Here is a 12,440-nt window from a genome sequence, read left to right as displayed (position 1 = left end):
ATTCAGTGTAAATGCACTTATGTTGTCTCATAAAAAACATGTTTTTTAATATAAATACACCCAGAAAACAGAAAGGAGCAGTGGTCCAGATATAATCTACCTGAACAGTCTTTTGTGGCCATTGTTCCGAAATAAATATTTTGAGAATGATCATAAACAGAGCTTCTTTTCAAATTAAAAAAACAGAGACTTACAGCATCCCACATTTTCCTTGGAGTAGTTTCTTTGTCATTGTAGTCTGTGGATGTAAATATGCAGGTTTTGAAATTTCAGGATTTGCAAAGTGAATATTTATCAAGTGATGACACAGAATCAAATGTGATGAATTGTCATTGCCTTGAAACGTGGGAGAGAGTCGATTTTGTCACATTTCTTTCCCTACCGACTCAGTGCAAGAATTGGCTTCAGAAAAGATAATGTATCAGGCTGTGTCCACTGAACAGGGCCGCTAAGAGGCAGCAATAAACTAGCCCACTCCTGGTCTGACTCTGACAGCAGGAATTAATCTATTTGTTCTTAAGAATATACTGGCTAAAAGCTTGCTTCATGCCAGTCTAAGTGACTACTCTCTTTCAAGCTTTATTTGATGTCTCTGGTCTCCTCTGCTCACTGCTTCTTTCCTTCTCTTCCTTCTCGATATAAAACAGTGTCCATTACTAGACACTCACTGTGCCTGCTGTCCTAATACAACAGTGTGTGTGTGTGCACTCACTGTGGGGGGCACACAAACACATAGTCCTTAATTAGCCATTTCCGAGAATATATCCATACATCAACTATTCACTTACTTCAGCTGAAAGCAACACATCTATTCACCATTAATCCATAAGTACTTTGAATAGAATAAGGTTGGAATAAGTGACATTACCTTTTTGAACAGTGTTGACCTTTCAACAGCATTTCAGCAATATTGTAAAGTCACAATTCCTACACTCGGAGGGTGTTCACATCAGTTTATTACTCATTTACATTTAAATCAAAGCCAAAATACATGAGGAGGTGTTCCCAGAGGAGGACAGACAAATTGAACTCTGTATTAATTTCTTTGTAGCCAATGATGGTGATTTTGCATAGTAAAATATTTCCAAGGCCACTCTGAAAGAAGCTAAAGTTCAGAGCAATTCCTTAACTCCTCAACATTTTGAATTAAAAAGCCACCAGAGGGTTTTTTAGCAATTTACAACCAGTCAAGTCAGAATGTGCTGCTTGATGCTTAATGTTTTTGTGTTGATGTGTGATCAGAGGTAAGATGAAGGGGCCGGGACCTCCGCGGAGTGCTAGCTCGATGCTATGTCAGCCTTGATTTATCTTAGTGTGTAATTTTATATGTACATCTCGTCTAGAATTGTAGATTATTATCAAAAGAATGTGATTCCATGTTATGTATTGTTGATTGCATTTCAGAAAAAAAAGATGCAGTCTGAAGGGCATCATCAAAAGATGGAATTGCTGCAATCTGCTCCCACCAGGATGCCATTAATAAATGTTTCTTTTATGGCTTGCCTTTTCTGTCTCTCCTCTTTTTTTTCTCCTCTCCGGGCACTTTTCTTCCTTCAGATGACATCAGGAAACATGCATAATTGGCATCCATCTCCTTCCCATAGGCTTCATTCATGTTTTACGTAGTAATGGTCTTCTTAATTGATACGTATGGCCATCCTGATGATTGAACTTTTAGAAATGGATTGGCCATTGCAGCAGTTTAGTATGTATGCCTCATGTAGAATTTGCAAAGAATTTCACAGAAAAACGTCACATAAGAATACGTGTTAGAAGTGATAATCACACAGAAAAACATGATGCACAGAAATGCACGATGCAAATACATGTCACATCAAAAAACTGTGATTACATCTAAAAGGAGAGATATTCACTGCCTTTTCTTCGTCTGCTGGTGCTCCTCTAATGATGTCTGTTTTTTCACACCTTATCATTGCTTTTGCATGCGTCCTGCCATTATGACTGATTGCAGGGCCAAAGAAAAGAGGAAATCAACAACATCTCATCTGGCCCGTCTGTCGCTCTGCTACCTTATTTCATCGCCTGTTTTCCACGAGCTTAATACAAAGCATGCTTGTCACTCTATGCAGATTTGAAAAATGAAAGCGCTGTAAGATGCAGGCTCTGTAGTCAGTTTTTGCTGGATTCGTGTCATGTTTTAGGGAATCGTGCTGGATATGCCATAAGTTGTGCATTCAGAGGTTGTTTCTGTGGCTGCACCATGTAATCTCATGTTGAGATATGGTGAGTGAATTCATCCTCTCAAACAAAACAGTTTACACTTAAGTGTTATTGTCATGACTGTGTTGTTGAACCATTGTAGCTACTGTTAATCAAATTACTAGTGAAATTATTTTTAGTAGTAGTTTTGAAAAGTTTTGCATTACTGCATTTTTTAACCTATATTTAATCAAGTAAAAAAAAAAAATAGGGATAATCAATACTGACTTAGCTAATCAGCAGAGTTACACATTGAATGCACATCTATTAAATACATATAATAAAAATACAACCCAAGATATTATAAGTAGTACAGAATAAAGTCTGCTGTCCCCACATCAACAGAAGAGGCCACTTGAACATAGAATGTGTTTAAGTGCCAGTATGGATTATACATTGTAGCAAAAACATTTGGTCATAAAAACTTGAGTTAGCTTATGTTTAAAAGTAATTAGAAAAATGAAGGCTGCATGATTTGGTAAAAAAGTCATATTGTGATTATTTTGACTGAAATTGTGATTGTGATATGTAATATGAATAGTGAAAACTTGTTGAAACCAGCAGAAACCCTGCTACAATACTGTTGCAGTATCAACATCAAGGTATTTAGTCAAAGATTTCATTGTATATGATTATGTCCATATTGCACAGCTCTAAGATCATATCATGATATCACCATTTATGAATTTACAGCATGTTTTTATAAAGAAAATATTGAAAAAATTGAGATGTGTATTATGTATCATGGCATGGCCTAAAAACATTGAGAAATTATTTATAAAGTAAATATTATATGAATATAAAATGAATACCATCTGACCAGAGTGTGCAATGTTACAGTGATGAGTCCTGAAGCCTGAGTCTGACATGTATCTGAAACATGATGTGGCGTGGCGTGGCGTGACGTGACGTGACGTGACGTGACGTGACGTGACGTGACGTGACGTGACGTGATGTGACACGACTTGACTTTTACATGAGGATGGAGAGAAAGATCATTTTAATCTATATAAGAAATCCAGTGTCTTTCTTAGTTATACTTTTAACGTGATGCTTGAAATGAAAGCATTTGTCCAGTCATACACAAACTCAATATCAATGCTGTGGGTGGTGTTAATAAAAATGTGAGGAGCCTTAATATTACTGGGTGTAAATAGTGTAGCCTTAGTTTGTATATCGTAGCCTTTAGCCTTTTGTTCGTATCACCTAGCTGCTTAATCGTGTTAAACAGATTTTAAAGGACAAGATAGTGATAAACCAGCCTCTCTGATCTGGTGTTGGAACACCATAATATATTAAAACATTCATAACAGTTTAAATAGAGTTAATGCTTTACAAAGTGCAGCATTTAAACTCTTTGTTTAGTCTTGTGTTATTAACCATAAAAATCAATGAGATCATTGCCCAGAAATTGGCCATGAAAATACTGTCTTAACAAAAGATTAACCATTTTATTTTCTAGGTAATGTGGACATTGGAAAACGGCACTTACTGAAAACATGCCTTAAATAGTAGTGCCATTGACTTTGACATTCATATGTATGTCTTTGTATCTTTCCCTCTGTGGCTCCTCGCTGTAGTTGAACCGTCAGAACCGCTCTCTGAAGAGGAAGAGCATGATGCTGCTGTCCCACCTCAGCCCAGAGACTATCACCGAGATCAACCTCAAGGATGAAGAGGAGGAGGAGAGTGAGGATGTCTGCTTCTCCCGTCAGTGTCAGACCACCATCTCAGGTAGAAGATGTTTCAGTGTTGATGTATGTCACATATTTACCAGCAAGTTAGCACTTAGAAACAGCTCAACTGTGTGCAGCATTGTTGGTGGTTTTAGAAGGCCTGAGTCTGACAGCACAGTTCCTGCCTGCATCACTACCTGTTACCAGATATTGATAATAGTGTAGTAAATTCACTTGTAAATGAAATCTCATGACATCAGTGTGCCTGTGTCTGTGTTTGTGTTTGTTGTGCATTCATTTGGATTCCCAGAAGTCACTCAATAACACAAACTTAAGTAACAGATGGAGGCAGCAGCAGACCAGCAACTCCTGTCTTCTAAAATTTCTGTTTTTTGCTTAAGGATTGTAGTTGGTTTGGAAACAGTAATATTTGGCTTATATAACATTTCCTGTCAGAAAACACTTTTTGTAAAAGTCAGGTACCAGCAGCATTGTATTTTTTAATTCAACAAAGTTATTGCACATGAAAATGGTCTAAATGACCTTCTTGGCTGTTGCAGTGTTAAGTATTTTTCTAACACTGGTGCTTTTACTTATAATTGAGTAATATTTTAGTAATGTAACAGTACATGTATTTGATTACAGATATTCAGTACTCTTTCCACCACTGCAATATATGGAGCCAGAAAGTTACTCATGGGTAAACTAAGTGGTGCATGATAATATTATCATAAGTTATTATGCATGAAGTAAGTAACTACTAACTACATGCAGCATGTTGTGTGAGTCTTAAACTGTCAAAAGCATTGGTTTACAAAATGGAAATCCTGAGGGAGGGTGCCAGAAATCACAGGGGGTCCCAGAGACTTTGTTTGCTCTGAGGTCCTCAAAATCAGATTTGCACATGTCAACTAAAATCACAGCTTCAGGGTTCATACACTTTTCTCAAAGTCAAATCAAAGCATGTTTAAGGTTCATTTTCAAGCTTTTCTAGCACCTTACAGGTGTGATAAATTATACATTCATATACAAATTAATAATGTTCATCTCTTTATCACATTAGATCTTGTTGTGCTATTATCAACCAAAATTATGTTTCATGACAGACAGTTTAATGTTTCATAATGTGTCATCTGTCTGTAAATAGACTTGGCTTCCTATTAGGCTTACAATAGTTGAAAATGCTAATAATGTATACTACTTATACCTTTTCTCATTTTCATTTTTTTCTTTTCTTCCTCTTTTTTTTTTTTTACTTTAATTTTAAATGATCCAATCAATTGCTCTGACGGATAAGGGAATGTCAAATGTAAATCAGTTAAATTCTTATTTGGCAATTAATCAATTGATTATTAATGATTAATCATTAAGTTCCTGTACAATCTGGCTCAGCAAATATCTGACTTATTTTATTTCTTTATCTAAAAAGTTAACTAATTCAGTCAGGCTGCAATTTAGTATAAAAGTAATGTGATTACAATTTCCAGCAAATTTTTTCGGCACTTTATCCAAAATCTGGCTCTCTCAGCTTTCCTTAGCTACAAGTGGGAGGACCCCAAGGAAAAAGGTTGGAAACCACTGGTCTAAAGTACAGTACTAGTGAACTACTTTGTGTCTCATCCAGCTGTCCCTGGGAAATGTCACGGTCAGTTCCTTTAGTCAACCAGTAATTATAGCCCGGGTGATAATGGATTCATACTCCATGATGCTTTTCTCATCATGTTGTTCAAGGCTGCTGGCATTAAAAGGGAGAGATAATCATGTCATTTGCAAATGATATACTCAGATGCAGAAGATGATTGAATACAGAAATAAGTTGACTTGCTCAAAGATTGTGGGCTTATTATGTTCGAAATTCATAATTGTATGTTAATGGACAACTAGTCAAAGCAGCTGCCGTCAGGGAGCACATGGGATACTTTGACTCTACATGTTTTCACTTTTGCCATGCAAAGGTTTCGACTGAATATGATCAAACAACGTCTGTCTCAGTTCTGAGCTGAGAACATCTCAGGTGTGGTCCAAAGACGGTCCTGCCGTCGTCACAACACATCTGTTCACGTTTCAGCGTTTTCATTTAATACAAGAATGTTATCTATCAGAATACTTAACAAAGGCCATTCCTTCTCTCCCCAAAAACAATTTTAGGTGTCAGCGACCTTTTTCTGCTTAAGTACCCTCGTAAATGTCTCAGCCTGGTCCTGCTGTGAGCTGCTTAGTATTAACACATTTCATCTTGGTGTAATTTCAAAGATTTCAGAACAAAAGTGTTGCTCAGATTTCCTGGGCACTCAAATTCCTAAATTTTATGCAGTTAACACGTGAAGTGGATGAGTGACATTACTTCTTTTAATGTCTTTTTAATTTCACTGTGTATTCAGTGAATTCATACCCAATACGTTTAGTTTTTCATACATGTTTCACAAAAAAAGAACTGAATGGCTAATGTAGTATATACTCACTTTTCACTGGTGGTCTGAGGTAAATGCCTACATATTAAATATGAACTGCACTCTAAAAAGTCATTCAGGGGAGCTTTTGTTACAACTTAATTAAATGCATCATTGCAAGATAATAATTCAAATTAAATTAAATCAACCTTTTAAGTTGCAAACATTATTTTGATGAGTTGTGCTGGCATAATAATGTTGGTAGTTGCATCAACTTAATTCTGTGTATAATTTAAACTCACATTTCTGTGTTAATTGATTTAGGACTAAATTCAAATTGTAGTAACTTAATGAAATTGGCTCAATAACTGTTTAGTGAAAAACTTGTGTTCACAATTACAGTAATTAAGTGTGTAACAGTAGTTGGATCAACTTTAACATTTTTTTAGAAATTAGAAGTTGTCATAATTCAAAGAAAAGTTTTGCATTAACTTTTTTGTTGAGCCAAAACATTTCTTTTTAGAGTTCTCATTCTTACTACCAAACACTTTACAGTTAAAATAAAGTCAAACTACAAAACAAGACATGAAAGTATAACCCAGGATATATATATATATATATATATATATATATATATATATATATATATATATATATATATATATATATATATATATATATGCATATATATATATATATATATATATATATATATACCTATATATACATCGGAACGAAAGTAACAAGAAGTAACATGTTAGATTCTACCTACCTGAAAAAAAAGTTCCTAAATGAAACAGCAAAAACTGTATTTTTGATTCTGTGTTTTTTTGAATAGGGGTTGTATGAGTTCATATTTAGAATATTTTCACCCAAACCAATATTTTCCTGTGTTCTGCAAGATGACATGTTTTTTGGCAAAGCAGTCTGTTTTCTTTGAAGAACAGGTTTAACACGTGATTTGATTTTCTTTGTTTCAGAGCTACAGAGTAAGTTGGAGTTAATGCTAAAGGAGAAAGATCAAGCAGTCACTGATCTTGAAGCAGTAAGAGAACAACTCAGGGAAACCAGAGAAGAAGTAAGTTAATGAGTTTTTCTGCTTTGATTTACACCATCACTCTGATTTCATATGCAATACATGTAAAATACGTCATAATAACTCTATGTCAATAGCAAGACCACCAAACTGTTTTAAGAGATAATAAGTGAAGGCAGCAAGACTGAAATTTGCAAGTTTCTAAGTTATTATCAATGAAATGTTTTGATGTACCAGGCATCCATCAGGCAAATGAACTTGTATGTCGAAACGCTGCCTTAATAACCTTGCAGATTTCACACACTGATATGAGATATGCTCATGGATGCCAGAATGGTCACTACAGTATCTTTGTGCAGGTGCAGGTTTGTACAGGTGCAGTGAGGTTTTTGCATCAACACCTGTTTTTGTAGCATTTTTCTTGACTTTAGCTTGCTGAGTCTGGTTTTCCATATCAGAGTGGCAACCACTTTATAACATATGAAAAAAGTGACAAAACAACAATAAAACATGCACCCCAAAATAAATACATTTTAAGGGTCCTATCTTACACTGATCTAAAGAGCAAGGGGAAAGCATGACATGCAATGGATTGAATTAATTCAAGGTGTGTCCAAATCCACCTTTGGCTTCTTGTGCCAGGGATGCAGGGGTATCCTGCCGTCCCACTCCTTGCACCAGCAGTCAACAGTGGGATACTCCTATCAGCTGTGCACATGTGCCTTGATTAATTCAGGGGTGGATTTAGGCCGACCATGTAATAAACCAATCAGAAAGTCAGCTCTCATCACCTTTAAGAATAGGCTGAACATAAACGAAGGTGTTTTGTGATTTTGGAGATGTGTGCGTGTACTTCGACCAGACATGTCTGCTGCTTTCTTATGTTATGTATCTTTTTACTCCACTGCACCAAATACAAGATACCAAATGCGCCAGGCCACACCTTTGTTTTGCCTTCATTTTTAGACCTCCTGCCCATGACTGCACAGACCAGGTGCAAGTTCATTTGCTATCTTGCTGACGTTGCAAAAATGGCAACTGGGCTGGTGTGAGATAGCAAATCCACCTGCACCACCAGTGCAACAGCTTTGCGCCAGGTGTAAGACAGTCTGAACACTGCATGTGTGATTGTGGGATGAAAAGTTTGATTAACCTGCCAACATGATGAATGTGCACATTAATTCAACTGAAGCAGATGAACAAAAAAAAAAGTCTTTTTTTACATTATTGTACAGCCATCAACTACATCCACCTCCATCACACATCAAAATCACATCATGGTAGCACATCCTACAGATACACAGCTTACTTTAATGAAACTTTTAAATATTCTTAATTTCACATCTGCATTATTAAGCTGGTGTGTAACTGTTTAGTATCCTAATTACTTAAAATATAAGGTGACTAAAAATGGCAACAATATTTTCAGTTTTGGTGACCAAAAGCTGGTGCCTGGTTGCCAAAAAATAAGCCCAGTGTTCAGTTCTGGTAATTTAATTTTGAGTTAAAATTAAGTAATAATGCTGCACGGAAATAAATTTAAAAACAATGGTTTTCTGGAAGGCTAAAGAACATTAAGTTACATGTAATGCCTGTTTTCTGTGACAAAGAAAATCACTGCTGTTTTGGTCCAGTTGTCTCTTTTACAATCAATCAATTAATCATTTAGTCTTTAAAATGTGGAAGAAAATGTCAAAAATGCTCATCACTCTTTCCCAGAGCCCAAAGTGAGTTCTTCAAATGTCTTCTTCTGTCCAACCAACAGTCTAAAACCAGTGGCAGCTGGTGATGTTTTCTCCAGGGGGTGCTGTAGCAAAAGTCAGGCAAACATCTTAAGGTATCGCACTAGTGTATTTTAATGTAGGAAAAGGACCTTTATTTGTACTTGCGGAACTAAATGAACATGTTTTATAACCTAATGGAACTGACTTAGGTAAGTTAAGGTACTTCAATTTGTGCAAATCTCTTATAATAATTATATTTTATTTTACAATTTGTGCTGAAAGACTAAAGTAAGCAAAATACCTCAATAAGTATGAAAGACATCCACAAACCGTCATACAATGAAAGAAAATTATGAACACACTAAAATCTATTAGAAAATAACTAGATTTAAGAATAAATACATTAATTAGTTAAAATTTGCCATCTTGTGGCTTAAAACGCTCTGTGGTTAAATGCCTTTCACAGGTTTTTATAAAGTACCTACTTTAAGGTGTGTCACACGCTTCACAAAACAGCAACTATTTAAAAGTTTGTAACAGACCGACACCACATATTCAGCTTCTGTCATCTCCAGTGGGGGAATGTAACTAAGTACATTTGCTCAAGTACTTTACCTCTCTAATTCTAATCTATTTTCTAATTTCAAATAACATGCATGTTATATTACTTTATAGTTAACTTTTTTACTCCACTATATTTACCTGACAGGGAACATTTTACTGCACAGTGGTTACTTTTACTTTTCATACTGATAACAGCTGCTGTTTTTAAGGTTTTAAATGCAGGACTTTTACTTGTAGTGGAGTATTTTCACATTGTGGTATTAGTGTTTTTACTGAAGTAAATGATATGAATACTTTATCCAGCTGCTCACCTGTCTGAAGATCACCTGGTCTCAGTGTGAGGCTGAGTTCCACTGTCACGATGTTCTCCTCAGAGTTTATCATCTTCCTCTCATTGTTGTTGCTTTATGACGTCAGCTGATCAGGTTCTTTAACTCTCAGCTTCTCTTCGTTCTCCTCTCAAAACACGTTGTTTATAGTGACTTCACGTATTTTGTATTTCCATTCTAGCAGCTAATTTGCTAAACTCTTCCAACTACCAGCACATCTGAGATCTCCCTCTGCTGTATTAATTATCAGATGTAGATCGAGCCAGTCGCTTTCTGCTGCCAACCAGAGGTTGATGATGTGTAAACCAGCAGCATTCAGATGAATGCTGAGGGCGCAGGTTCTGTGCTCCACCAAGCTCCTCTCTCAAGTAATTAAGTCTTCTTCACTGAAGTTTTAAGATGTGGGGAGAGACTAGCCGCCAGTGTCTAAAACCCAAAGACTCTTCATTTACTGTCAAAAAGGACAAAGAAAAACAAATCGTCACATTTAAGAAGCTGGAAGTTGCTTGAAACGTGACTAGGATTTTTAATGTATTATCAAAATAATTTTCTAATTTTTAACTAATTTTCTTTTGATAAAGTAAGTAAATGACTAATCACTACAACTCTAATTAGTTGCACTTGTTGAAATGTTGAAATGAACATCTGTTTGTAAAAACCTGTGTCATCTCCATTTTGACAGTGACAGTTTATATTTCTGTAAAATAGAGCTCATAGTTAACTCTGTACTCTCTCATCTTCTGTTTGCAGCTGCTGAAGGAAAAACATGATAACACTGTGCTGATTGCTGAGACTGTGGAACAAAAGAAGCTCCTGGGGAAATACAACAGAGGTATGTGGCGCATGCAGTGAATGTGGTCTTCATTTATAGAAGAATTGTCACTATTGATCTAATGAGAAAAATGGATAACCATTGTAAATATTAACTGGATAACTGTAACAATAACATGAAATGATCATGAAAGATGATTGTTGATATAGTGTAGCCTACATGTTGCACTGCTGATGAAATGCAAGTTTAAAATGCACCACTGAGGAATTCTTTTTCCAGTGTCTCAGTTTGTTGTGGACGAATTCGAGGTCTTACAGGACACCTTGAACCTGGAGAGGGACCTGAGGACAGAGGCAGAGAACTTTGCCAGAGCGGTGAGTTTGTTGCAGCAGCAGAACATGTTCATGATGCAACAATGTGTCCTGACTGTCTGTCACACGGGGCAATACTGTGGACCTGTTCTCAGATGGTGGTGGAGCAGAAGCAGCTGAAGAGACAGAGTCAGATCTTGATGCAGAACTCGTCGCCCAGTCAGGCTCTGCAGGAGGCCCTCAGCCAGGTCACCAGACTGACCAAGGATCTGGAGACACAGAAGCTGGAGCACCAGAACCAGGTCTGTGTATGCAACTCATGCACACAACAGACATCACACATGGAGTTAAACTTCTTTGATCCATCCATCCATCCATCCATCCATCCATCCATCCATCCATCCATCCATCCATCCATCCATCCATCCATCCATCCATTCACTAACTCCTACTACTACAATACTATTACTACGATTACTACTACTTGATCTGGGACACAACTTTAAAAGCTAACATTTTCATAAAAATCCATTTTAAAACAATGATTATAATAAAATTTTTCCTCCTATATTATTAGGAGCTATTGTTAATTGTAGATTTTGAAGGCTTTTAACACAATTTTAAATTGTTTGAAGTTGTGAAGGCTTGTCTAGAATGAGGGTGTTTTCTGACCGAGCAAGTTTAAAAATTAAAAAAAAATTAAAGCTATTACATTTAGGGATTAGTGTTGGTATTAATAATTTAATAAGTAATACGTTTTTTTCGTAGGACGATTCGTCCCAGTGATTTGTCTCAAGAATGGGTGATGTTATATTCTATAGAATAATGCAGGTGAATGACATCTCTTCTGGAACACAATACCACCTTCTCCCTTAAGTACCAGTCACCTTCTAAAATCTACATCAAACCAAATGTGTTTCATATTTCCTTCATTTATAAAATTTACATGTAAAACAACATGTTGCTGGCTAGGACAACCATGCATGTTAAATATTAGTGTGCATGGAATAATGGAATAATACATTAAAATACATCAAAACTGCGGATCAGCATGAGAAAAAAGGATGTTTTCAACTAGAAGTAACACATTTGTAAATCATACAAAAAAAACAAATAAAAGTACAGTAGAGTTAATTGTTAATAAAATAATAGACGTCTGAATATATTTTGGTGAAAACCTCTTGCATCCCACCCCTCCCCATCATAGATCCATTCCTGTCTTTTGAAGGGGGTCAGGAGTATTTAGGTATTTAGATAGCAGGTCAGCAGTATATGTCACATAGAAGTGACATGTTCACCAAACATGTGTTCTTGTATTTCATGTTTTTGAGAGACAGCAAAAAAGATATGACCATCCGGACTCATGAAACCCTGAGTATCACTCCTCTCTGAGCCTCCTGCACACTGTGTCAATATGT

General features: G+C 36.1%; 1 protein-coding gene across 3 annotated transcripts in view; it reads left to right on the top strand.

Annotated features, from left to right (window-relative positions):
* Positions 1-12,440, top strand: part of shtn1 (shootin 1) — a 49,156-nt gene that overhangs the window by 22,276 nt on the left and 14,440 nt on the right. For all 3 annotated transcript variants that reach the window (XM_084736352.1, XM_084736351.1, XM_084736350.1), the window contains exons 6-10: positions 3,801-3,954; positions 7,267-7,364; positions 10,690-10,771; positions 10,991-11,085; positions 11,178-11,324. In XM_084736352.1, the coding sequence (XP_084592478.1) occupies positions 3,801-3,954; positions 7,267-7,364; positions 10,690-10,771; positions 10,991-11,085; positions 11,178-11,324 (576 nt within the window). The remainder of the gene's footprint in view (positions 1-3,800; positions 3,955-7,266; positions 7,365-10,689; positions 10,772-10,990; positions 11,086-11,177; positions 11,325-12,440) is intronic.

Source organism: Lutjanus erythropterus, chromosome 14 (genome assembly GCF_056507025.1).
Source record: "Lutjanus erythropterus isolate fLutEry1 chromosome 14, fLutEry1.hap2, whole genome shotgun sequence".
NCBI classification, from domain to species: Eukaryota; Metazoa; Chordata; class Actinopteri; order Lutjaniformes; family Lutjanidae; genus Lutjanus; species Lutjanus erythropterus.
The sequence above is the reverse complement of the archived record's forward strand: the minus strand, read 5'-3'. Positions and strand labels throughout refer to the sequence as shown.